This window comes from Pseudophryne corroboree, chromosome 4 (assembly GCF_028390025.1).
Source record: "Pseudophryne corroboree isolate aPseCor3 chromosome 4, aPseCor3.hap2, whole genome shotgun sequence".
NCBI lineage: Eukaryota > Metazoa > Chordata > Amphibia > Anura > Myobatrachidae > Pseudophryne > Pseudophryne corroboree.
The window spans coordinates 879,999,416-880,024,372 of NC_086447.1; the positions used below are offsets into that span (position 1 = coordinate 879,999,416).

At 47.6% G+C, this 24,957-nt stretch overlaps 1 protein-coding gene across 1 annotated transcript in view; it reads right to left on the reverse strand.

Annotated features, from left to right (window-relative positions):
• The window catches only part of DNAH8 (dynein axonemal heavy chain 8), a 1,853,457-nt gene that overhangs the window by 1,072,379 nt on the left and 756,121 nt on the right, over nucleotides 1–24,957 (reverse strand). Inside the window, exons 27-28 of the mRNA XM_063918852.1 lie at nucleotides 21,867–22,063; nucleotides 2,293–2,419 (exon numbers count right to left, since the gene is read on the reverse strand). Of these exons, the coding sequence (XP_063774922.1) occupies nucleotides 2,293–2,419; nucleotides 21,867–22,063 (324 nt within the window). The remainder of the gene's footprint in view (nucleotides 1–2,292; nucleotides 2,420–21,866; nucleotides 22,064–24,957) is intronic.

Sequence of the window (24,957 nt, forward strand, 5' to 3'; positions counted from 1 at the left end):
TGTCTGGAGCGTCCCCTGAGAACAAGATGTCATGCAGCTGGCAAGAGCAGCTCCAGGGACTGTACACGATGCAGTGTGCATGTCTGGAGCGTCCCCTGAGAACAAGACGTCATGCCGCCAGCAAGAGCAGCTCCAGGGACTGTACATGATGCAGTGTGCATGTCTGGAGCGTCCACTGAGAACATGATGTCATGCAGCTGGCAAGCGCAGCTCCAGGGTCTGTACACGATGCAGTGTGCATGTCTGGAGCGTCCCCTGAGAACAAGACGTCATGCCGCCAGCAAGAGTAGCTCCAGGGACTGTATATGATGCAGTGTGCATGTCTGGAGCGTCCCCTGAGAACATGACGTCATGCAGCTGGGAAGAGCAGCTCCAGGGACTGTACACTATGCAGTGTGAATGTCTGGAGCTTCCCCTGAGAACATGATGTCATGCCACCGGGAAGAGCAGCTCCAGGGACTGTACACGCTGCAGTGAGTATGTTTGGAGCATCCCCTGAGAATGTGATGTCATGCTGCCGGGAAATAAACCCCTGAGGACTGTACATGATGCAGTGTGCATGTCTGTAGCATCTCCTGAGAGCATGATGTCATGTCGCCGGGAAAAGCAGCTCCAGGGACTGTACATGATGCAGTGTGCAAGTCTGGAGCTTCCCCTGAAAACATGACGTCAAGCCACCGGGAAGAGCAGCTCCAGGGACTGTACATGATGCAGTGTGCATGTCTGGAGCGTCCCCTGAGAACATGACATTATGCAGCCAGGAAGAGCAGCTCCAGGGACTGTACATTATGCAGTGTGAATTTCTGGAGCTTCCTCTGAGAACATGACATCATGCCTCCGGGAAGAACTGCTCCAGGGACTGTACACGCTGCAGTATGTATGTCTGGAGTGTCCCCTGAGAGCATGAGGTCATGCCGCCGGGAAGTACACACCCAGAGACTGTAGATGCTGCAGTGTGCATGTCTGGAGCGTCCACTGATAACGTGATGTCATGCTGCCGGGAAATAAACCCCTGGGGTCTGTACATGATGCAGTGTGCATGTCTGGAGCATCTCCTGAGAGCATGAAGTCATGTCGCCAGCAAGAGCAGCTCCAGGGACTGTACATGATGCAGTGTGCATGTCTGGAGCGTCCCCTGAGAACATGACGTCATGCAGCCGGGAAGAGCAGCTCCAGGGACTGTACATGATGCAGTGTGCATGTCTGGAGCGTCCCCTGAGAACATGACGTCATGCAGCCGGGAAGAACAGCTCCAGGGACTGTACATGATGCAGTGTGCATGTCTGGAGCGTCCTTTGAGAGCATGCTGCCGTGAAGAACAGCTCCAGGGGCTGTATGCACTACAGTCTGCACGTCAGGAGTGTCGCCTGAGAGCATGATCTCATGGCGCTGTGAAAAATGCTCCGAGGGCTGTATATGCTGTATTCTGCATGTCTGGAGTGGTACAGCAGCGGAGATGCTGGCTGTAGTGTGGCCCTCCAGGCACCCTGCTGGACAAATGCAGGGTAGCAACGGTGCTGTCCACAGAGCCCTATGCTCTAAGCGAAGTCACTGCTTGCACACCGCTAGTTACAACCCTGGTAAAAACGTGACTACTGCTTCAAGTCAAATATGATATGACACTGAATTTAGTTAATAAAACAATGCTACTGTAGTTTTAAATGAAGTACTACTTCCCAAAAGCGTGACTGCATCTTATTCAGATTGGACAGTAAAACATCTTCCACAGTATGCAAGTGTTATGCTTTATTACTGAGTCAATTAAAGGTACTTTTAGCATTTTCCGTTGTTCCCGTATCAGTGCTTCTTTTAGTTTTTTGCTACATGTTTGCACAGTAATAGCACATACATGTGTAAAGACATTATGGGGGTTATTCAGAGTTGTTAGCAAACCAAAAAAGCACACTAATGGGCAAAGCCATGCTGCACTGCAGGTGGGGCAGATATAACACGTGCAGAGAGAGTTAGATTTTTGTGGGGTATGGTCAAACTGAAATATAAATTGCAGTATAGAAATTAAGCAGCCAGTATTTACCCTGCACAGAAACAATATAACCCACCCAAATCTAACTCTCTCTGCACATGTTACATCTGCCCCACCTGCAGTGCAACATGGACATAGTTATGCTCAATTGCTAACTTTTTTGGTTTGCTAACAACTCTGAATAACCCCATACAGTATATGTATATTCAGTGTATATATTCATTTTACCAAGTCTTTCATTATTCCAGTGAAAAATGTATACTTAACTAATACTGTAGATTACATTTCCGGGGTTGAAGATAACTTGCCTGTGTTCAGTTCAATAGATCCTAGAAGCAATGTTGGCTGTAATTCCTGTATCTCTTGTTCAATTGAGTCATAATGTAATATTTCACTTTCAAGGTCACTAAGAGATGGGTCCTCAGACAATAATTGCTGCAAAATGTAAATATTAAAATATTGTATACACAACATAGAGAATATAATATAACATTGTAACTATTATTCTTGTGATTTTAGTTCACAGAAAGATAATAATTTAATTTCTCAAATCAGTGGTTTGGAAGTAAACAATTACCTGGTGTTATTTGGATACCTGGGCTTAGATTAACTAACCGGTAGTTTATGTATTCTGTTGACACTTTGACCAGTAGTTTAAAAGACAAACTGATCATTGGAGACATTAATTAACCATGCGTTAGTAAATTTAGCCCCTTCTCTCTCAATCCAGTTTCATACTCCACCTATTTTCAGTACCAAACTACTACACAACAAAAACTCTCACAGACTTGTTAATAAGAAAAGATGCACAACTGTTCCTTACTATCATTTACAATTAATGTAAAATAAAATGAGAACTTGCGCTGGTGCAGGGCGGATTTTGCATCATTGATTATTCTAAGTAGTCCGTTTATGAAGCTGACTATAGAATAAATAATAACATTTTGTCCTGGTCTTATTGGGAACGCTCATGTAATAGCTTGAGGCTGGTAAAGAATATGCAAATTGTGTACTGGTTACTGGCTAAAACAGAAGGCAGAGCTGCAGTGCCGAATGTGAGCAAATACAGTATTTCCCTTTATTAAAACCAGAAGGTGCTGGTCTGAGCAGAGAGGAAGGACAGTCGGCTGCCTAGTAGGACCAGAACCTGCCTGACTCCTGAATCCTGTGTGGCTGCAAGAAGAGGAACGGATGGGATCAGCAGCATGTCATTTAGGGGATAGGAGGAATGGGTTTAGATTATCTAAGGTGAAACTAAGAATAAAGGGCTAATGCTATAATACGGTTAATTAAGATGAAGCATTTTTTTTATGACTCTTGCCTGCCGTAATGTGGAAAATGGGGACTCTTGCCTGCCGTAATGTGGAAAATGGGGGACTCTTGCCTGCCGTAATGTGTAAAATGGGGACTCTTGCCTGCCGTAATGTATAAAATGGGGACTCTTGCCTGCCGTAATGTGTAAAATGGGGACTCTTGCCTGCCGTAATGTGTAAAGTGGGGACTCTTGCCTGCCTTAATGTGGAAAATGGGGACTCTGCATGCCGTAATGTGGGGATTTACTGTATCAAGGGCATTGCGGTGTGTGGCATAATATGGTGCAGGGGGCATTACTGTGTGGGGAGTAATATGGTAGAATTTTTTTTTTCCTATGGTGGGCGTGATCTGTTGGTGCAAGGTCAACAACAGGATTTTAATACCTACCGGTAAATCCTTTTCTCCTAGTCCGTAGAGGATGCTGGGGTCCACTTCAGTACCATGGGGTATAGACGGTTCCGCAGGAGCCATGGGCACTTTAAGACTTTTCTAGAGTGTGAACTGGCTCCTCCCTCTATGCCCCTCCTCCAGACCTCAGTATAGGAAACCAGGGAGACGGACATTTCTTGGAAAGGATTTACTTTAAAGATAACGGTGAGATTCATACCAGCTCACACTTCAACCATGCCGCACAACATGGCATTCAACATAACACATGCCAACGGGCATAACTTATATCCGCAACATGCTGAGAAAAATTATAACACAACACCTGTGTGAAACTATAACAAAATAACTACTGCAGGTAAAGAACGCACTGGGCCGGGTGCCTAGCATCCTCTATGGACTAGGAGAAAAGGATTTACCGGTAGGTATTAAAATCCTGTTTTCTCATACGTCCTAGAGGATGCTGGGGTCCACTTCAGTACCATGGGGTTATACCAAAGCTCTAGTACTGGCGGGAGAGTGCGGATGACCCTGCAGCACCGATTGACCAAACTTGAGGTCCTCATCGGCCAAGGTGTCAAACTTGTAGAACTTAGCAAACGTGTTTGCCCCTGACCAAGAAGCTGCTCGGCAAAGTTGCAACGCTGAGACCCCCAGGGCAGCCGCCCAGGATGAGCCCACCTTCCTAGTGGAGAGGGCATTCACCGAATTCGGTACCGGCAATCCTGCCGTGGAATGAGCTTGCTGAATCGTCCCTCTGATCCAGCGTGCGATAGTCTGCTTAGAAGCAGGACACCCAATCGTGTTGGGAGCATGCAGGACAAACAGAGCCTCTGTTTTCCGTATCTGAGTTGTTATTGCAACATAAATCTTCAAAGCTCTGACCACATCTAGAGACTTTGACGCAGCAAAGGTGTCAGTAGCTACTGGCACCACGATAGGTTGGTTTATATGGAAAGTAGAAACCACCTTTGGAAGAAATTGCTGAGGAGTTCTTAATTCAGCCCTATCTTCATGGAAGATCAGGTAAGGGCTCTTGTAAAACAAGGCCCCCAACTCAGACACCCACCTTGCGGATGCCAAGGTCAATAGCATGACCACTTTCCAAGTGAGAAACTTCAACTCTATCTCCTGGAGAGGTTCAAACCAATCCGATTGAAGGAACTGCAACACCACGTTAAAATCCCATGGTGCCACCGGAGGCACAAATGGACTTTGGATGTGCAGAACCCTTTTCACGAACGTCTGAACTTCTGGAAGGGAGGCCAATTGTTTCTGAAAGAAAACAGACAAGGCCGAAATCTGGACCTTGATTGAACCCGATCGTAGGCCCACATCCACACCCGACAAGAGAAAATGGAGAAAACGTCCCAACTGAAACTCTTCCGTTGGAGCCTTCTTGGTTTCACACCAAGACACATATTTTCTCCAAATACAATGGTAATGTCTAGACCTTACTCCTTTCCTGGCCTGAATAAGAGTGGGAATGACTTCTTTGGGAATACCCTTTCGGGCTAGGATCTGGCGCTCAACAGCCATGCCGTCAAACGTAGCCGCGGTAAGTCTTGATACACGCACGGCCCCTGCTGCAGCAGGTCCTCGCGAAGAGGAAGAGGCCGAGGATCTTCTATGAGCAACTCCTGAAGATCTGGATACCAAGCCCTCCTTGGCCAGTCTGGGACAATGAGGATCGCTCGAACCCCTGTTCTTCTTATGATGTTGAGAACTTTCGGTATGAGTGGCAGTGTAGGGAAGACATACACCGACCGAAACACCCATGGAAACGGCCAAATTGTATGGCCGCGTAGGCCGCTACCATCTTCCCCAACAACCGAATGCATTGATGAATCAACACTCTTGTTGGTTTCAGAATCTGTTTGACTATTCTCTGGATTTCCAGAGCCTTTTCCACTGGAAAAAATATTCTCTGTACTTCTGTGTCCAGTATCATCCCCAAAAAAGACAATCTTATCGTGGGTTCCAACTGTGACTTTGGAAAATATATGATCCAACCGTGTTGTTGAAGTACTGTCCCTGGACCTCGCTTTTATCAGGAGATCGTCCAGGTAAGGAATTATATTGACTCCTTTCTGTTGAAGGAGGACCATCATCTCCGCCATCACCTTGGTGAAAACTCTCTGTGCCGTCGAGAGTCCGAACGGCAACGTCTGGAACTGGTAATGGCAATCCTGTACTGCGAATCTCAGATAAGCTTGATAAGGAGGATAAATGGGAACATGTAAGTAGGCATCTTTTATGTCTACTGACACCATGAAATCCCCTTCCTCCAGACTGGAAATCACTGCCGTCAGAGATTCCATCTTGAACTTGAACCTTTGCAGGTAGAGATTCAGAGTCTTCAGATTCAGAATCGGTCTGACCGAGCCGTCCGGCTTCGGAACTACGAACAGGCTTGGGAACCAGGACAATGACTTGATCTTGACACAATTTTTGTATTGCTGCTGCTACTACATCCCTGTCTGGGATAGAAGCTGGTAAGGCCGATTTGAAAAATCGGCATGGGGGAATGTTTTGAAACTCCAGTTTGTACCCGCGGGATACTATTTGTAAAATCCATGGGTCTAGGCCAGATTGAACCCAAATCTGACTGAAGAGCTTCAGACGTGCCCCCACCTGAGCGGACTCCCGCAAGGGAACCCCAGCGTCATGCTGAAGATTTGGCAGAAACAGAGGTTGACTTCTGCTCCTGCGATCCTTGGAGACGCTGTGGACTTTTTTCCTTTTCCCCTTCCTTTACCTGCAAAGAAAGGGGAACCTTTGGCATTTTTGTATTTATTAGGCCGAAAGGACTGCATCTGAGAATGATGTGTCTATTTAGCCGGCGCAGGAGCATTAGGCAAGAATGTCGACTTACCTGCGGTAGCCGCAGAAACCAAGGCATCCAGCCCATCTCCAAACAAGGCCTCGCCCTTGTACGGGAGAGCCTCCAAATTCTTTTTGGAGTCTGCGTCAGCATTCCATTGGCGAATCCACAACGCCCTTCGTGCTGAGATCGCCATGGTAGCGGCTCTCGATCCCAAGAGACCAATATCTTTCATTGCTTCTAGCATATACGCAGCAGCATCCTTGATATGACCTAACTTTAGGAGAATCTCGTCTCTATCTATTGTGTCAATGTCTGAGGACAGGTTTTCTGACCACTTTTCAGTAGCACTACTCACCCACGCACAGGCAATGGTAGGACTGAGTAGTGTCCCATTGGCTACATAAATAGATTTCAACGTAGTCTCCAATTTGTGGTCTGCCGGCTCCTTAAGTGAAGCCGTCCCAGGCGCAGGGAGAATCACCTTCTTAGTTAACCGTGACAGGGCACTGTCTAAGACGGGAGGTGACTCCCTCCTTTTCCTGTCTTCTGCAGGGAAAGGGTAAGCACCCTGAATCCTTTTGGGAATCTGGGAATCTGAAATTCAGAGTTAGCCCAGACTCCCTCAAAGAGTTTGTTCAGCTCATAAGATGAAGGGGACGTTACGTTAATGTTCTTTTCTTTATAAAAGTAAGCCTTCTCCTGTGGTAAAGGAGGGGGCTCAGTAACTTCTAACACCTCCTTTATAGCAATAATCATTTATTGAAAGTTTTTTGCTAACTTTGGATCTATTCCTCTGGAATCACTAGTGTCGGTATCAGTTTGTACTACATGTGCAAATGATCTTTTATGTGACCCAGAGGGGTCCCCTGTGGATGAAAAGGCAGAAGTACTAAAAATCACATCTTCGACAGATTTTCTCCAGCTTTCTGCATAAGACTCAGACTTATCCAATCTCTTACTGATATGATTCACACTATCACGTAATTCTTTCACCCATTCAGGCGCATGGTGTGTCGGCAGCGCCACCACATTACAACTCTGTGTCCCTAAAATGGCTCCCTCAGGGGAAGAGCTCCCTGCCTCAGACATGTCAAACACGTGCACAAACACACCACAGACACTCCGGGGCTTAATGGGGATAGACCCACATTAAAATCTGTCAGAAGGACACAGAAAGATTTGCCAGCTCACAACTCAGCGCTAATGACCAAAATCCCTGTGTATATAAAATGTGCACAGTGACCTGTAGCGCTTTTATACTGCCAATTTGACAAAACAGCACCAAATTACACCATGCCGACCCTTAATTACACCCTGATACTTGGTTCAGAAGTGGAGGAGGACCAGCGTTTCTTCCCCTGCAGCATGCACTGGAGAAAATGGCGCCGAGCAGTGTGCTGGCTGACTGAGGAGGAAGCCCCGCCCCCTGCAATGGCGTGTTTCCCTCAGAATTTATGAGGTATTTTTTATACTGGCGGGGGTGTAGGATTGTGCTGCGGCATAATATACTACTTTTTATCCAGTTCAGAGTAGGTTTCGTGCTGCCCAGGGCAACCCCCCCCCCCCTCCCGCGCCCTGCACCCTGGTGTGCGCTGTGTAGCATGTCTGCGCAGCGTTCCCGCTCGCTGCGCGGTACCTTGAGCCGTCACGATGACCGGAAGTCCCTCTGGCAGATCTCCGGTATAATACTCACGCGTCTTCTGACTTCTGGCTCTGTTAGGGGGTGACGGCATGCTGTGGGAGTGAGCGCATAGCCGCAGCTAGTGTTCAGTACCCTTCAGGAGCTAATGGTGTCCTGTCAGCAAGAAGCAGAGCCATGAAACTCTTTAGGAAGTTGGTTCCCACTTCTTCCCCCTAAGTCCCACGAAGCAGGGAGACTGTTGCCAGCAGTCTCCCTGAAAATAAAAAACCTAACATAAAGTCTTTCAGTGAAACTCAGTAGAGCTCCACTGGAGTGTGACCAGTCTGCCTGGGCACATTTTCTAAACTGAGGTCTGGGCGAGGGGCATAGAGGGAGGAGCCAGTTCACACTCTAGAAAAGTCTTAAAGTGCCCATGGATCCTGCGGAACCGTGTATACCCCGTGGTACTGAAGTGGACCCCAGCATCCTCTAGGACGTATGAGAAAACTGGGGTGTGAGGTAGTATGTTCAGACGAGGCCACGCCCATTTACATGAGGCTAAACCCCCTTGTCGGGAGCGCGCGCGGAAGTTTTTAAAAAAAATCTAGGTGGGGGGACGCATTTTTTTTTTTATGTCATGGGGGGGGGGGGGGGGGGGCGCGCATTTTTAAATCACGCACTGGGATCCACATTGGCTAGAAACAGCCCTGCTGATACTCTGCATTGTATGGCAGTCACTGATGCTTTCTGTATTATATAGCAGTCACTGAATCTCTCTATTGTATAGCAGTCACTGATGCTCTATTTAATATATGGCAGTCACTGATACTGTCTTTATTGTATGGTGCTCACAGACACTCTCTGTATTATATGGTCGTCACTGATAATCTATTATAGGTTGGCCAAAACTACTCTTGCATTGTATAGTGTTTACTGTTGTATTATATGGTAGTCATTCATACTCTCTGTGTTTCATGAAGGACACTGATGCTACTTGTACATATTATATGGTGGTCACAGCTACTTTTGTATTTTTTGGTGGTCACTGATACTCTCTGTGTTGTATGGCAATCACTGATGCTCTCTGTATAATATGATGGCCAGTGGTCTTCCCTGTATTATATGGCAGAAAGTAATGCTGTTTTTGTGTTGGTCACTGATGCCCCCTGTACTGTATGGTGGTCACTGATGCTCTCTGTATTACATGATGGTCACAACTACTTTTGTATGAAATGGAGGTCACTGATACTATCTGTATTGTATGGCGGTCACTGATACTCTATGTTATAAGGCATTCACATATACTCTCTGTTTATATGGCAGTAAATGATAATTTTGATATTATATTGTGGTCACAACTACTGTTGTTGGTGGTTTCTGATGCTTGCTCTCTGTATTGTATGGTGATCACTGATGCTCTATATTATAGGACAGTCACTGATGGTCTCTGTATTATATGGCAGTCACAATTGCTCTCTATACTGTATGGCAGTCTCAAGTACTTTTGTATTATGTGGCGGTCACTGATACTTTTTGTACTGTATAGCAGTCACTGATGCTCTCTGTATAGCAGCCATAGATTCTCTCTGTATCATATAGTAGGTACTGATTCTCTTTGCATTGTATTGCAGTCACTGATACCTGCTCTCTGTATTATATGACGGTCACTAATGCTCTCTGCATTATATGACGGTCACTGATGGTCTCTGTATTATATGGCAGTCAAATTTGCTCTCTGTATTATATGACACAGCTACTTTTTTATAATATGTATGACATTGATACTCTGTATTTTATTGCAGCAACTGATTCACTCTGTATACAGACACAGATTCTCTGTATTATATGGAAGTCACTATTACTCTTGAATTGTATCTCGGTTACTGTTCTCAGTATTGTGAAATTTGTGGGGTGCATTCACAGTATAAAAGGACAATTAATGATAATAAAAATGCAAATTGTATTTACAGACAACTCTACACGAGCCACTATATACATTTTCCTGTTTCTGGCCCTGGTTATCCTACAGCAGCAGAAAGTATTTTCATCTCACTCTTCATCTGATAACCAGGAAATGAAACACACAGGAGCCTTTCAACTCCTGGACCCTAGCATGCCAGAAGTACACCTTGTGAAGGGGGCAGAGGCACATAGAGGGAGGAGGGGTGCAGATTCAAAGCTGTGGAATTCAGAATGCCTCTATTAGTGTGTACAAAAGCTGCTGACTTTACTTTATTCAGCATCTGTAATAATCCAGTATAATGGAAGTAAGGTGAGAATGGAGAAGGAGAATTGAGGGAGTGAAAGCTGTGGATAGGAGAAAGTAGAGGTGGTCCAGACTAAGGTTCCATGAGAGAGGGAGGCATGGATCACACAAACCCCATCCGCCCATCTTTATGTGGCTCTTCCGGTGCCAATGATTCATCCGACAAGAGTCCCACCGGAACAAGTGATCTTGCCGGCTAACTGTTTCTTCTTCACATCTGGAATCATCGGAGCTGGTGGGAAGTACCTGTCATTCTGAGCCCCTTACATAATAACTCTCTTACTCTCTCATGGCGGCTAAGCTTATTATAAACGTTGGAAAAGGAGAGTTATGGTAGACTTACCATGGTTAACTCTCTTTCTGTGAAGTACATTGTGTTCCTCAGGGAAACATTGGTGTGTAGAGTGGATCTTGATCCAGAGGCACCAACAGACTAAAGCTTTAGGCTGTCCCAGGATGCATTGGGGTCTCCTCTATAACCCCACCTCCAGGCACTGTGAGCTCAGTTTTGTTAACCAGTCCAATGCAGGAGCAGGCAAGAGAGAAGGCAGATGTTAGTCACATAGAACTACATTCTTACGACAGGAGAAGGGACCAGCGGCTAATGCCATACAAACACATAGAAGCTAGGTGCGTCAGGGTGGGTGCCCTGTGGAACCCAGTTTCCCTTCGTAGAAAGAGAGTTAACAATGGTAAGTCTACCATAACTCTCTTTTTCCACAGGGAAACATCTGGGATGTCCTAAAGCAGTTCCTCAAGGGAGGGGACGCGCCTTAGCGGGTATAAGAACACTGCTTTCAAAGGAAGCATACTGGGAGGCGGAAGTATCAAAGGCAAAGAACCTAATGAAAGTGTTCACTGAGGACCACGTAGCCGCCTTGCACAATTGTTCTGCGGACGCGCCACGACGGGCGCCCAAGAAGGTCCAAGAGACCGAGTAGAATGGGCTTTAATAGCAGTAGGAGCTGGAAGTCCTGGCTGCGCACAGGCTTGTGCAATCACCATTCTAATCCATCTGGCCAAGGTTTGCTTATTCACAGGCCAGCCACGTTTGTGAAAACCAAACAGTACAAAAAGGGTATCTGACCTCCTGATGGAGGCAGTCCTCTCCACATATATACGGAGAGCCCTTACCACATCCAAAGACCATTCTTTGGAGGACAAATCAGAAGAGATAAAGACTGGGACCGCAATCTCTTGGTTAAGGTGAAAAGATGACACCCCCTTATGACACCCCCTTAGGTAAATAACCTGGGCGAGTTCTAAGAACTACCCAGTCACGATGAAATATCAGAAAGGGTGGACGACAGGACAATGCGCCTAAGTCCGACACCCTTCTAGCAGAGGCAATAGCCAGTAAAAACAGGACCTTGGCCGTGAGCTATTTTAGGGCCACCGACTCAAGAGGTTCAAATGGAGACTCTTGCAGGGCATTCAGGACAACAGATAGATCCCATGGAGCCACAGGAAGGACATAGGTAGGCTGAATCCGTAACACACCCTGAGTGAACGTATGAACGTCAGGTATAGACGCAATCTTTCTTTGAAACCACATGGGCAAGGCAGATATGTGAACACTGAGGGAGGCCAGACGAAGGCCTAAGTCCAGGCCTTGTTGTAGAAAAGCCAGAATTCTGGAAGTTCTGAATCTGTATGCATCATAATTCTGATCAGCACACCAGGTGAAGTAAGAATTCCAGACCCTATAATAAATCCGGGCAGATTCCGGGTTGCAGGCTTTCAACATAGTTTGTATAACTGCCTGTGAGAATCCTTTGGCCTTCAGGAGTGATGCTTCAAGAGCCACGCCATCAAAGCCAGTCTGGACAGGTCTGGGTAGAGACAAGGGCCCTGAAAGAGGAGGTCTGGGTGTTGAGGAAGCAGCACGGGACGCTCTGTCGATAGACCCTGTAGGTCTGAGAACCTATGCCGTCTGGGCCACGCCGGAGTGACTAGAAGTAGTATTCCTCCTTCTTACTTGAACTTCCGCAGGACCCTGGGCTGGAGTGACACTGGGAGGTACACGTAGGGCAGCCGAAAGTTCCATGGAACGGCTAGTGTGTCCACGAACGCTCCTTGAGGATCCCTGGCCCTTGATCCGAATACCGGAACCTTGTGATTGTGTCGAGACGCCATCAGGTCTACATCTGGTAGGCCCCACATGTCCACAAGTAGTTGAAAGACTTCTGGATGAAGACTCCACTCTCCGGCATGCACGTCCTGGCGACTGAGGAAGTCCGCTTCCCAGTTCAGGACGCCCAGAATGAACACTGCTGATATTGCTGGCAGATGGTGTTTCGCCCAACGATGGATTTTTGACACTTCCATCATTGCCATGCAGCTTCGAGTGCCGCCTTGATGGTTTATGTATGCCACTTTGGTGGTGTTGTCAGACCGTACTTGAACAGGCCTGTTCTGTACCAGAGGCAGTATGAGAGTTAAAATAAGAATTTACTCACCGGTAATTCTATTTCTCATAGTCCGTAGTGGATGCTGGGGACTCCGTAAGGACCATGGGGATTAGCGGCTCCGCAGGAGACTGGGCACAACTATAAAGAAAGCTTTTAGACTACTGGTGTGCACTGGCTCCTCCCACTAAGACCCTCCTCCAGACCTCAGTTAGGATACTGTGCCCGGAAGAGCTGACACAATTAGGAAGGATTTTGAATCCCGGGTAAGACTCATACCAGCCACACCAATCACACCGTATAACTCGTGATACAATACCCAGTTAACAGCATGATAACAACTGAGCCTCTCAACAGATAGCTCAACAATAACCCTTTAGTTAAGCAATAACTATATACAAGTATTGCAGACAATCCGCACTTGGGATGGGCGCCCAGCATCCACTACGGACTATGAGAAATAGAATTACCGGTGAGTAAATTCTTATTTTCTCTAACGTCCTACGTGGATGCTGGGGACTCCGTAAGGACCATGGGGATTATACCAAAGCTCCCAAACGGGCGGGAGAGTGCGGATGACTCTGCAGCACCGAATGAAAGAACTCAAGGTCCTCCTCAGCCAGGGTATCAAATTTGTAGAATTTTGCAAACGTGTTTGCCCCTGACCAAGTAGCAGCTCGGCAAAGTTGAAGAGCCGAGACCCCTCGGGCAGCCGCCCAAGAAGAGCCCACTTTCCTCGTGGAATGGGCTTTCACTGATTTAGGATGCGGCAGTCCAGCCGCAGAATGTGCAAGCTGAATCGTACTACAGATCCAGCGAGCAATAGTCTGCTTAGAAGCAGGTGCACCCAACTTGTTGGGCGCATACAGGATAAAGAGCGAGTCAGTCTTCCTGACTCCAGCTGTCCTGGAAACATAGATTTTCAGGGCCCTAACTACATCCAACAACTTGGAAGCCTCCAAGTCATTTGTAGCCGCAGGCACCACGATAGGTTGGTTCAGATGAAAAGCTGATACCACTTTGGGGAGAAACTGGGGACGAGTCCTCAATACTGCCCTATCCATATGGAAAATCAGATAAGGGCTTTTACATGACAAAGCCGCCAATTCTGAAACACGCCTGGCCGAAGCCAAGGCCAATAACATGACCACCTTCCACGTGAGATATTTCAAATCCACGGTTTTCAGTGGCTCAAACCAATGTGACTTTAGGAAATCCAACACCACGTTGAGATCCCAAGGTGCCACTGGAGGCACAAAAGGGGGCTGAATATGCAGCACTCCCTTAACAAAAGTCTGAACTTCAGGTAGCGAAGCCAATTCTCTCTGGAAGAAAATCGATAGAGCCGAAATCTGGACCTTAATGGAACCCAATTTAAGGCCCATAGTCACCCCTGACTGTAGGAAGTGCAGGAATCGGCCCAGCTGAAATTCCTCCGTTGGAGCCTTCCTGGCCTCACACCACGCAACATATTTTCGCCATATGCGGTGATAATGGTTTGCGGTTACTTCTTTCCTAGCTTTTATCAGCGTAGGAATGACTTCCTCCGGAATGCCCTTTTCCTTCAGGATCCGGTGTTCAACCGCCATGCCGTCAAACGCAGCCGCGGTAAGTCTTGGAACAGACAGGGCCCCTGCTGCAGCAGGTCCTGTCTGAGCGGTAGAGGCCATGGGTCCTCTGATATCATTTCTTGAAGTTCCGGATACCACGCTCTTCTTGGCCAATCCGGAACAATCAGTATAGTTCTTACTCCTCTTCTCCTTATTATCCTCAGTACCTTTGGTATGAGAGGAAGAGGAGGGAACACATAAACCGATCGGTACACCCACGGTGTTACCAGAGCGTCCACAGCTATCGCCTGCGGGTCTCTTGACCTGGCGCAATATTTTTCTAGCTTTTTGTTTAGGCGGGACGCCATCATGTCCACCTGTGGTTTTTCCAAATGGTTTACAATCATTTGAAAGACTTCTGGATGAAGTCCCCACTCTCCCGAGTGGAGGTCGTGCCTGCTGAGGAAGTCTGCTTCCCAGTTGTCCACTCCCGGAATGAACACTGCTGACAGTGCTAACACGTGATTTTCCGCCTATCGGAGAATCCTTGTGGCTTCTGCCATCGCCGTCCTGCTTCTCGTGCCGTCCTGACGATTTACATGGGCGACCGCCGTGATGTTGTCTGACTGGATCAGTACCGGCTGGTTTTGAAGCAGGGGTTTTGCCTGACTTAGGGCATTGTAAATGGCCCTTAGTTCCAGAATATTTATGTGCAGGGAAGTCTCCTGACTTGACCATAGTCCTTGGAAGTTTCTTCCCCGTGTGACTGCTCCCCAGCCTCGAAGGCTGGCATCCGTGGTCACCAGGACCCAGTCCTGTATGCCGAATCTGCGGCCCTCTTGAAGATGAGCACTCTGCAGCCACCATAGTAGAGACACCCTTGTCCTTGGAGACAGGGTTATCAGACGATGCATCTGAAGATGCGATCCGGACCACTTGTCCAACAGGTCCCACTGAAAGGTTCTTGCATGAAACCTGCCGAATGGAATCGCTTCGTAGGAAGCTACCATTTTTCCCAGGATCCGCGTGCAATGATGCACCGACACCTATTTTGGTTTTAGGAGGCCTCTGACTAGAGATGACAGCTCCTTGGCCTTTTCCTCCGGGAGAAACACTTTTCTCTGTTCTGTGTCCAGAACCATCCCTAGGAACTGCAGGCGTGTCGTAGGGACCAGCTGTGACTTTGGAATGTTTAGAATCCAGCCGTGCTGGTGTAGCACTTCCCGAGATAGTGCTACCCCTACCAACAACTGCTCTCTGGACCTCGCCTTTATCAGGAGATCGTCCAAGTACGGGATAATTAAAACTCCCTTCCTTCGAAGGAGTATCATCATTTCTGCCATTACCATGGTAAAGACCCTCGGAGCCGTGGAGAGACCGAACGGCAACGTCTGGAATTGGTAATGACAATCTTGTACCACAAACCTGAGGTACTCCTGGTGAGGATGGTAAATGGGGACATGCAGGTAAGCATCCTTGATGTCCAGCGATACCATGTAATCTCCCTCGTCCAGGCTTGCAATAACCGCCCTGAGCGATTCCATCTTGAACTTGAATTTTTTTATATATGTGTTCAAGGATTTCAAATTTAAAATGGGTCTCACCGAACCGTCCGGTTTCGGTACCACAAACATTGTGGAATAGTAACCCCTTCCTTGTTGAAGTAGGGGCACCTTTACTATCACTTGTTGTGAATACAGCTTTTGAATTGCCTGTAACACTGCCTCCCTGCCTGAGGGAGTGGTTGGCAAGGCAGATTTGAGGAAACGGCGGGGGGGAGACGTCTCGAATTCCAGTTTGTACCCCTGAGATACTACTTGAAGGATACAGGGATCCACCCGTGAACGAGCCCACTGATTGCTGAAATGTTTGAGACGGGCCCCCACCGCACCTGGCTACGCCTGTGGAGCCCCAGCGTCATGCTGTGGACTTAGAGGAAGCGGGGGAGGACTTTTGCTCCTGGGAACTGGATGTATGCTGCAGCTTTTCCCTTTACCTCTGCCTCTGGGCAGAAAGGACGCGCCTTTAACCCGCTTGCCCCTATTGGGCCGAAAGGACTGTACCTGATAATACGGTGCTTTCTTTGGTTGTGAGGGAACATGGGGTAAAAATGTAGACTTCCCAGCTGTTGCTGTGGAAACGAGGTCCGAGAGACCATCCCCGAACAATTCCTCACCCTTATAAGGCAGAACTTCCATGTGTCGTTTGGAATCTGCATCACCTGTCCACTGCCGAGTCCATAACCCTCTCCTGGCAGAAATGGACATTGCACTAATTTTGGATGCCAGCCGGCAAATATCCCTCTGTGCATCCCTCATGTATAAAAGTGCATCTTTTATATGCTCTACGTTAAGCAAAATAGTGTCCCTGTCTAGGGTATCTATATTTTCTGACAGGGAATCTGACCACGCAGCAGCAGCACTGCACATCCAGGCTGAGGCTATAGCCGGTCTCAGTATAACACCTGTGTGTGTATATATAGATTTCAGGATAGCCTCCTGTTTTCTATCAGCAGATTCCTTCAGGGCGGCCGTATCCGGAGACGGTAGTGCCACCTTTTTTGACAAACGTGTGAGCGCTTTATCCACCCTAGGGGATATTTCCCAGCGTGACCTATCCTCTGGCGGGAAAGGGTACGCCATTAGTAACCTCTTAGAAATTACCAGCTTTTTTATCAGGGGAAGCCCACGCTTCTTCACACACTTCATTTAATTCTTCAGATGGAGGAAAAGCTACTGGTAGTTTTTTCTCTCCAAACATTATACCCTTTTTTGTGGTACCAGGGGTAACATCAGAAATGTGCAACACATTTTTCATTGCCTGAATCATGTAACGTGTGGCCCTACTGGAAGTTACATTAGTCTCATCCTCGTCGACACTGGAGTCAGTCTCCGTGTCGACATCTGTGTCAACCATCTGAGGTAGCCCCTGATGGTTTTTGAGACGCTTGGGCAGGCACAGGCTGAGAAGCTGGCTGTCCCACATTTGGTATGTCGTCGAACCTTTTATGTAAGGAGTCGACACTATCACGTACTTCCTTCCACAGCACCATCCACTCAGGTGTCGACCCCACAGGGGGTGACATCACATTTACAGGCATCTGCTCCGCCTCCACATAAGCCTCCTCATCAAACATGTCGACACAGCCGTACCGACACACCGCAAACACACAGGGAATGCTCTGACAGAGGACAGGACCCCACAAAGCCCTTTGGAGAGACAGAGAGAGAGTATGCCAGCACACACCAGAGCGCTATATAACACTGGGATCCCACTATCAATGAGTGTTTTCCCTATAGCTGCTTATAATATCTGTATAGCGCCTAAAATTAGTGCCCCCCCCCCCCCCCCCTCTCTCTTTTTTACCCTTCTGTAGTAATCAGACTGCAGGGGAGAGCCAGGGAGCTTCCTTCCAGCGGAACTGTGAGGGAAAAATGGCGCCAGTGTGCTGAGGGAGAAGCCCCGCCCCCTTTTTGTCAGACTTTCTCCCGCTTTTTCTGTAATACTGGCAGGGGTAATTTTACATCTATATAGCCTCTAGGACTATATATGATGTATATTTTGCCAGCCAAGGTGTTATATATTGCCCTCAGGGCGCCCCCCCCAGCGCCCTGCACCCATCAGTGACCGAAGTGTGAGGTGTACATGAGGAGCAATGGCGCACAGCTGCAGTGCTGTGCGCTACCTTGGTGAAGACCGAAGTCTTCTGCCGCCGATTTTCCGGACCTGCTTCGTGCTTCTGGCTCTGTAAGGGGGACGGCGGCGCGGCTCCGGGAACGAACACCAAGGTCGGGTCCTGCGGTCGATCCCTCTGGAGCTAATGGTGTCCAGTAGCCTAAGAAGCCCAAACTACCACCTGTTAGGTAGGTTCGCTTCTTCTCCCCTTAGTCCCTCGCTGCAGTGAGTCTGTTGCCAGCAGATCTCACTGAAAATAAAAAACCTAAATATACTTTCTTTCTAGGTGCTCAGGAGAGCCCCTAGTGTGCATCCAGCCCAGCCGGGCACAAGAATCTAACTGGGGTCTGGAGGAGGGTCTTAGTGGGAGGAGCCAGTGCACACCAGTAGTCTAAAAGCTTTCTTTATAGTTGTGCCCAGTCTCCTGCGGAGCCGCTAATCCCCATGGTCCTTACGGAGTCCCCAGCATCCACTTAGGACGTTAGAGAAAGCATTCTACACCGTCCACAACTCCAGAATGCTTATCGGGAGCAGTGATTTCTCCTTGGTCCAGCGACCCTGAAAAGAATGTTGCTCCAATATCGCACCCCATCCCCACAGATTGGTATCCATTGTCAGCAGGACCCAGTCAGGGATCCAGGAGGAACGGCCCCTGCTCACTTGCTGGTCCTGTAGCCACCCGGTCAGCGACAGATGAACCGCCGGAGTCAAAGTGATGTGAGATCTGATCCGATGAGGTAGGCTGTCCCACTTGGAAACGATTAATCTCTGCAGAGGGCGGGAATGAAATTGAGCGTACTCCACATATGTCGAATGCCGATACGATTAGGCCAAGTACTTGCATTTGCCGAGTGTATTGACACTCTGGGGCGACAAATTGAAGCATCTTATCCTGTCCTGCAGCTTCAGGACTTTCTGTGGAGACAGAAATAGTCACTGACTGTGCATGTCCAGGAGTGCCCCCAGGTGCACCATGCTCTGAGCTGGGACCAGTGAGGATTTCATGCAATTGATGAGCGACCCGTGGGCTTGTAGGAAGCTTACCGTCAGTTGCTGATGACTGAGGAGGACATCGTGGTAGTTTGCCAGAATCAGCAAGTCATCCAGATACGGCAGGATCCTGACTCCCTGGCGACGGAGATGGGCCGTCATTAAGGCCATGATCTTGGTGAAAATCCGAAGAACCGTAGCCAGTCCAAATAGCAGAGCCTGGAACTGATAGTAAAGGTTGCCAATAGCAAACCGCAGATACTGCTGATGTGACATGGCAATAGGTATTCAGGTACGCATCCTGAATATCCAGGGATACCATAATGTCTCCGGGTTCCATAGCCAGTACAATTGAGTGCAGCGTTTCCATTCGGGACTTGGACAGTCTCACAAACTTATATAGGCCGGAAAGACCCATTGGGTTTCGGAACTAAAAACAGGGTCGAGTAGTAACCTCTGCCTATCTGGGACTGATGTACTGGCACTACCACTCCTGTATTCAGGAGAGAACACACAACCTTTTTCAGAGCTTGCACCTTTAACGGATCCGAAGGGATAACCGTGGTGCAAAACTGGTGATGGGGATGTCTCTTGAAAGAGACTGCGTAACCCTGACAGACAACTTCTCGCACCCATGCATCTGAAGTGGTTTTTAACCAGACCTAGGTGAACTGCAGAAGTCGGCCTCCCACCCTGGGGTCCCCCAGGAGGAGACTCACCCCGTCATGCGGCAGGCTTGTCTTGCTTAGAAGCAGGCTGATGGGCCACCCAGGACTGCTTTGCCTTGGGCTTAGTGGTTTTGGGAGCACGAGATTGTCTCGGGTATGCCTGACCTTGCTTTCCCTTGAGGCCGAAAGGAACGAAAAGTGGTACCTTTAGTCTTCTGTGCAGAAGGAGTAGTATTTGGGAGAAAGGCAATCTTAGCAGCCACCAGTTCAGACACAATTTTATTTAGGTTTTCCCCATACAAAATGTCCCCCTTAAAGGGGAGTACCTCCAAGGTCTTTTTGGAGTCTAGGTCCACTTTCCATGACCTCAACTACAGAATACGGCGAGCCAGGACAGACGTAGTTGACGCCTTGGCAGCAAACACACCCGCCTCAGACGATGCCTTGTGAATGTAATAGGCGGTGGTGGATATGTGAGACATGTATTGCCTGACATTTGGGGTCATTCCGAGTTGATCGCAGCCAGCACCTTTTTGCTGCTGGTGCGATCAACTAATCCCCGCCTATGGGGGAGTGAATGCTTGTGCAGCCCTGCTAAGCAAAAAAAGTTTTCAGCAACCTAGGAGTAAGGCTGAAGCTACTTACCCTGTGCGACAGATCCAGCGACGTTCCTCCCGGCTTTGATGTCAGACATTCGCCCTCCGTTTGCCTGGACACACCTGCGTTCGGACGACCACTCCCCGAAAACGGCATCCAACGGTGAGTATCCATTCCGGAACGCCTCTCCGCTGTCAATCTTCATGCGATCGGCGCTGCGTTTTCTTTTTTCGTTGTGCGTGTCGTTGCCCGGCGATCGGCGTCGCAGGGCAACGACGCGCATGCGCAATGCTTACGCCACGCATGCGCAATTCTGACCTGTTCACACCGCAGAGAAAACCTACTGCGTGCAAACGGGTCAGAATGACCCCCATTGTCAGATATATACTCGGGCAGCTCTTCCTCTAATGCTTGAACCTATGCTTCAATACCTTTTGCAGCCCAAAAGGCTGCAATAGTGGGTCTATGTACAGCACTTGCAAGGGAGTAAATAGATTTCAGGCATCCCTCTACATGCTTATCTGTGGGCTCTTTCATACACCTTTCACACTGCCAATGCCGGATCCCACCCGGGAATTGGAAACGGGTCCTTCCCGGGTGGAATCCCGCATTGGCAGCTGCTGCAGGCTTTCCCTACCCGGCCAGGCGGGTTGCCATAGCAGCGGGGGGGGGGGGGGGATTCGGGGGCGGAGGCGGCGCTGGGAGATGAGCTCATCTTCACGCCACCTCTGCCTATCAGGTAAACGGGTCCTGGGTTGCATCGACCCGGGGGCCCATTTACGCAGCCACTGACCCGGTATTCAACCCGGGTATAACATTGCTTTATACTCGGGTTGAATTGCCGGGTCAGGAGACCAGGGATTTCGGCTATGCCCCTTTCACACCGACCAGTGTCGACCCGGCAATATGCCGGGTCAATACCAGGTTATTTGTGCGGTGTGAAAGGGGTATCAGTGAAGTGACAGTGGTGACAGGCAGAGTGGATGACACCACTAGGCAGGTGACATGAGAATCCACCTGCAGTGAATTTTCCCATTTGTTACATAACTATGCAGGGAGAGGATAGCGGGCTAAAGCCTGTTTAGACAGAGGGAATTTCTATCCTGGATTAGACCAGGGCTCCTGCCTGATGTCCACCAAATGGTCAGAATGGGGTAATACATTTTTAACCACCTTCTGACGTTTAAACATATCAGTTTTCTTAGCTACCGTAGCGTACTCCTCATCATAAGTGATTTGTAGGATCTGCTTAATAGCAACCACTAGAGCAGGGACATTAATTTGCAATGGAGAATCCTCATCAGAAACACCTGATTGTCTGACACGGCAGTACGCAGTATTAAATAATCTTGGAGGTAAAAAACAAACATAGAAATAAACACAATCATAAAAGATGTGTAAGATATTATTAATGTCTCGCCTGGTCTCCCTTCCCACAGAACACACATCAACTCAGTCATACCTATAATAAATGACATTAAATATGCAAATATAATGTACAACAGAACACATCAATGTTGAGGTCTATTACAAAGGACAATTACAGTGAGTTGCATGTAAAGAATCGCTTAGCATTTACCGATATTTTAGATTCTCTGTCTTCTGTCCAAAGGAGTTTATATTTCTGAAAGTTTTCCAGTGAATCACTGGCTGCTCTTCTAAGTGTATTCACAAATGAAGAGAGTAATAAGACAAGCTTTGAAACCTCTTTATTTTCTCCAAGGTTTCTATAGAAATTCTCAAGCTCTTTCTGTGTATACACCTCTTCCACCATTTCTAGAAAATAAACAAATGTTAAATATGGCATGTATAAATAGTGTCAGGTTTATTCCAGTGACGTAAAAGATTTTTACAGCAGTGCCCCATGCCTAAGCCAGATCTCCGGTGGCTGGTACCTACATCCATAGTATCTGGGGCCCTGTCAGTTCTGTAGTATTTTATTAACTTTAAATTACAGCATTACTTTCACCCAAACAATTGTCACAATTCAAGTAATGTTTGGGCACCCATCAGGGCCGGTTCTGGCGCTCTGAGCGCCCCGGGCGGCAATAGGGGGCGTGGCTTCGTAAAGGGGGCATGGTCATTTACGTAGCGTCTAGTTCCCTTCGTGGAGAGGACCTTTGCTGTGCGGTGCACGATGACGTCATCGCGCACCGCACAGTAAAGGACCTCTCCATGAAGGGAAACAAGACGCGTACGCGTCTAGTTTCCCTTCACAGCGGTAGCGGCGGGCACACAGCAGCAGCGGATCTTGCCCTGGTGCGGCGCCCTACGGATGGCGCCCTGTGCCCTCCGGAGGCCGGCGCCCCGGGCAAAAGTCCTGCTTGCCTGTGGCAAGATCCTATTATAGGTATAGGTCCTATTACCAATAAATGCAGATGTAAACAAACCAGTAGGACATAAAAAACATATATGATAATCCACATTAAAAAAAATTAAGAATATCAGCCCACAGAAATTCTACATGTTACCTATAAAAACCATTGTAATTCAAAATCACTGTTAAGCCCTAATGGTAACAAGGTTTTATACTGGTTTGTTTACATCTGCATTTATTGGTAATAGGACCTATAAGGATTACATACATGGGTTTTTTTTTCTCGCAAAGATTCTTTCTAGGCACCTGAGGATGGCCATTATAATATCAAATAGAAAGTTAATGGGAACTACACATATAAGGTGGAACGATTATGGGAGGATCGGATGAGGAGAGGAACAAATTCCTGGGACACATCTGAGGCGGAAGTGCGGCAGATCCGAGAAAAGGAGATCGCGGGATGAACTCCCGGCGGAAGTGGGGCGGATGTGGCATCTTCCGTGAACGGAAGTTAGCGGCCGCGCTGGAGACCGGACCATCGGCGGAAGTGGGGAACATAATAGGCTGCGTCCGGACGGAAGTTGGCCGGCGGCCATATTGGGAGAGGCATGAATCGCTTCTCGGCCGGGACTGTGTTTGATCTAAAAGGAACTATGTAAATAAGAGGAGCCCGTATTTAGTATACAGAGGGAGGGGTTCTTTACACCAATTGAACACACCTGTATCATATTGTTAATTACTTTGGGTATATATTGCACACATCACAGGTTACCCCTCACACCTTGACAAAGATCCGTGAAGGATTGAAACGCGTAGGTGGGGGTACCTGTGCCACGGGAAGGACGCTATCCGATGAGGAGAGATTTCTGGGATTGTTCAAACGGGGCCCCGTTTTTCTACATCTCATTCCTGGGATATCTCCAATCTGGGTATGCTCCTTAAAGTTTTTTTTTTTAAGAGAGTTGTTTTTAATAAATATGTATTTTTATGAGTAAAAACTGGCATATCATTCCACTTTTTTCTGAGGATTCACCTTGAGAGATGAGGGTGGAGTAAAACAACCACAAGGAAGAGAAAAGACCCACCTACTTTGCATATATACAAGGTTTCGTGTGTGAGTGTCTTGTTTAAGGGGACATCCCCTGATTTTCATCTAACATTGGAGATATGTTATACGTTCACGTACAAGTCTTCTCTTGTGAGTCCTTTGTTGAAGGGGGCATCCCCTGATCCTTACATTCCATATTGATGTGATTGAGTTATTCTACGTGCCTATATACAAGTCTTTACTTGTGAGTTGTATATTGAAGGGGGCATCCCCTGAAACTTTTATGGTGACGGTTCTCTAATATACAGGAAGATTTACTTCTATTTCACCAATTCTGAGTGATTGAATTTAGGGTTATAAAACCCCGATCAAAATCCACATCACTAGTAGTGAGGTGTCGTCTCCCCATTTGAATGTGCAATCTCACCCAACAGTATTACACGAGGATTTGTTTTTTGTTCTCTTTTATGTCATACATCATCTAAAGAGACAAGTGGAACACCTCAAAGAACTACACGAATCAGGGGAGTACATACCCTTTTCTCTTATTAATTTTTTTAGTGTAGGCGCACTTGTATACCAGAGATAATCTGTCCATTTTTGTATCCATTGTTTAGGGTCCAGGGTGTGATCCCATATCTCATGGTTAATTAGAGCTGCCTAATTGTGCGCACAAAGACAAAATCACTGTATCTGTCCATCTAAGGTCCTGCTTTGTGCTTCCAAACTCCCATTTCTGCACTTAAAGTGCAGAGTTTGCACTTATTTTTTCTCATGCCTCAGGAGGTTGCGAGAAAAAATAAGATTTTAAACCTACCGGTAAATCTTTTTCTCCTAGTCCGTAGAGGATGCTGGGGACTCCGTAAGGACCATGGGGAATAGACGGGCTCCGCAGGAGACATGGGCACTAAAAAGAACTTTAGGTATGGGTGTGCAATGGCTCCTCCCTCTATGCCCCTCCTCCAGACCTCAGTTAGAGAAACTGTGCCCAGAGGAGACGGACAGTGCGAGGAAAGGATTTTGGAAATCCAAGGGCAAGATTCATACCAGCTACACCATATAACTTGGACTATACGAACCAGTCAACAGTATGAAACAAAACATCATCAGTCAAAGACCGATCACAACTGCAACAAAAAACCCTTGTGCAAGCAATAACTATATACAAGTCTTGCAGAATGAAGTCAGCACTGGGACGGGCGCCCAGCATCCTCTACGGACTAGGAGAAAAAGATTTACCGGTAGGTTTAAAATCTTATTTTCTCTTACGTCCTAGAGGATGCTGGGGACTCCGTAAGGACCATG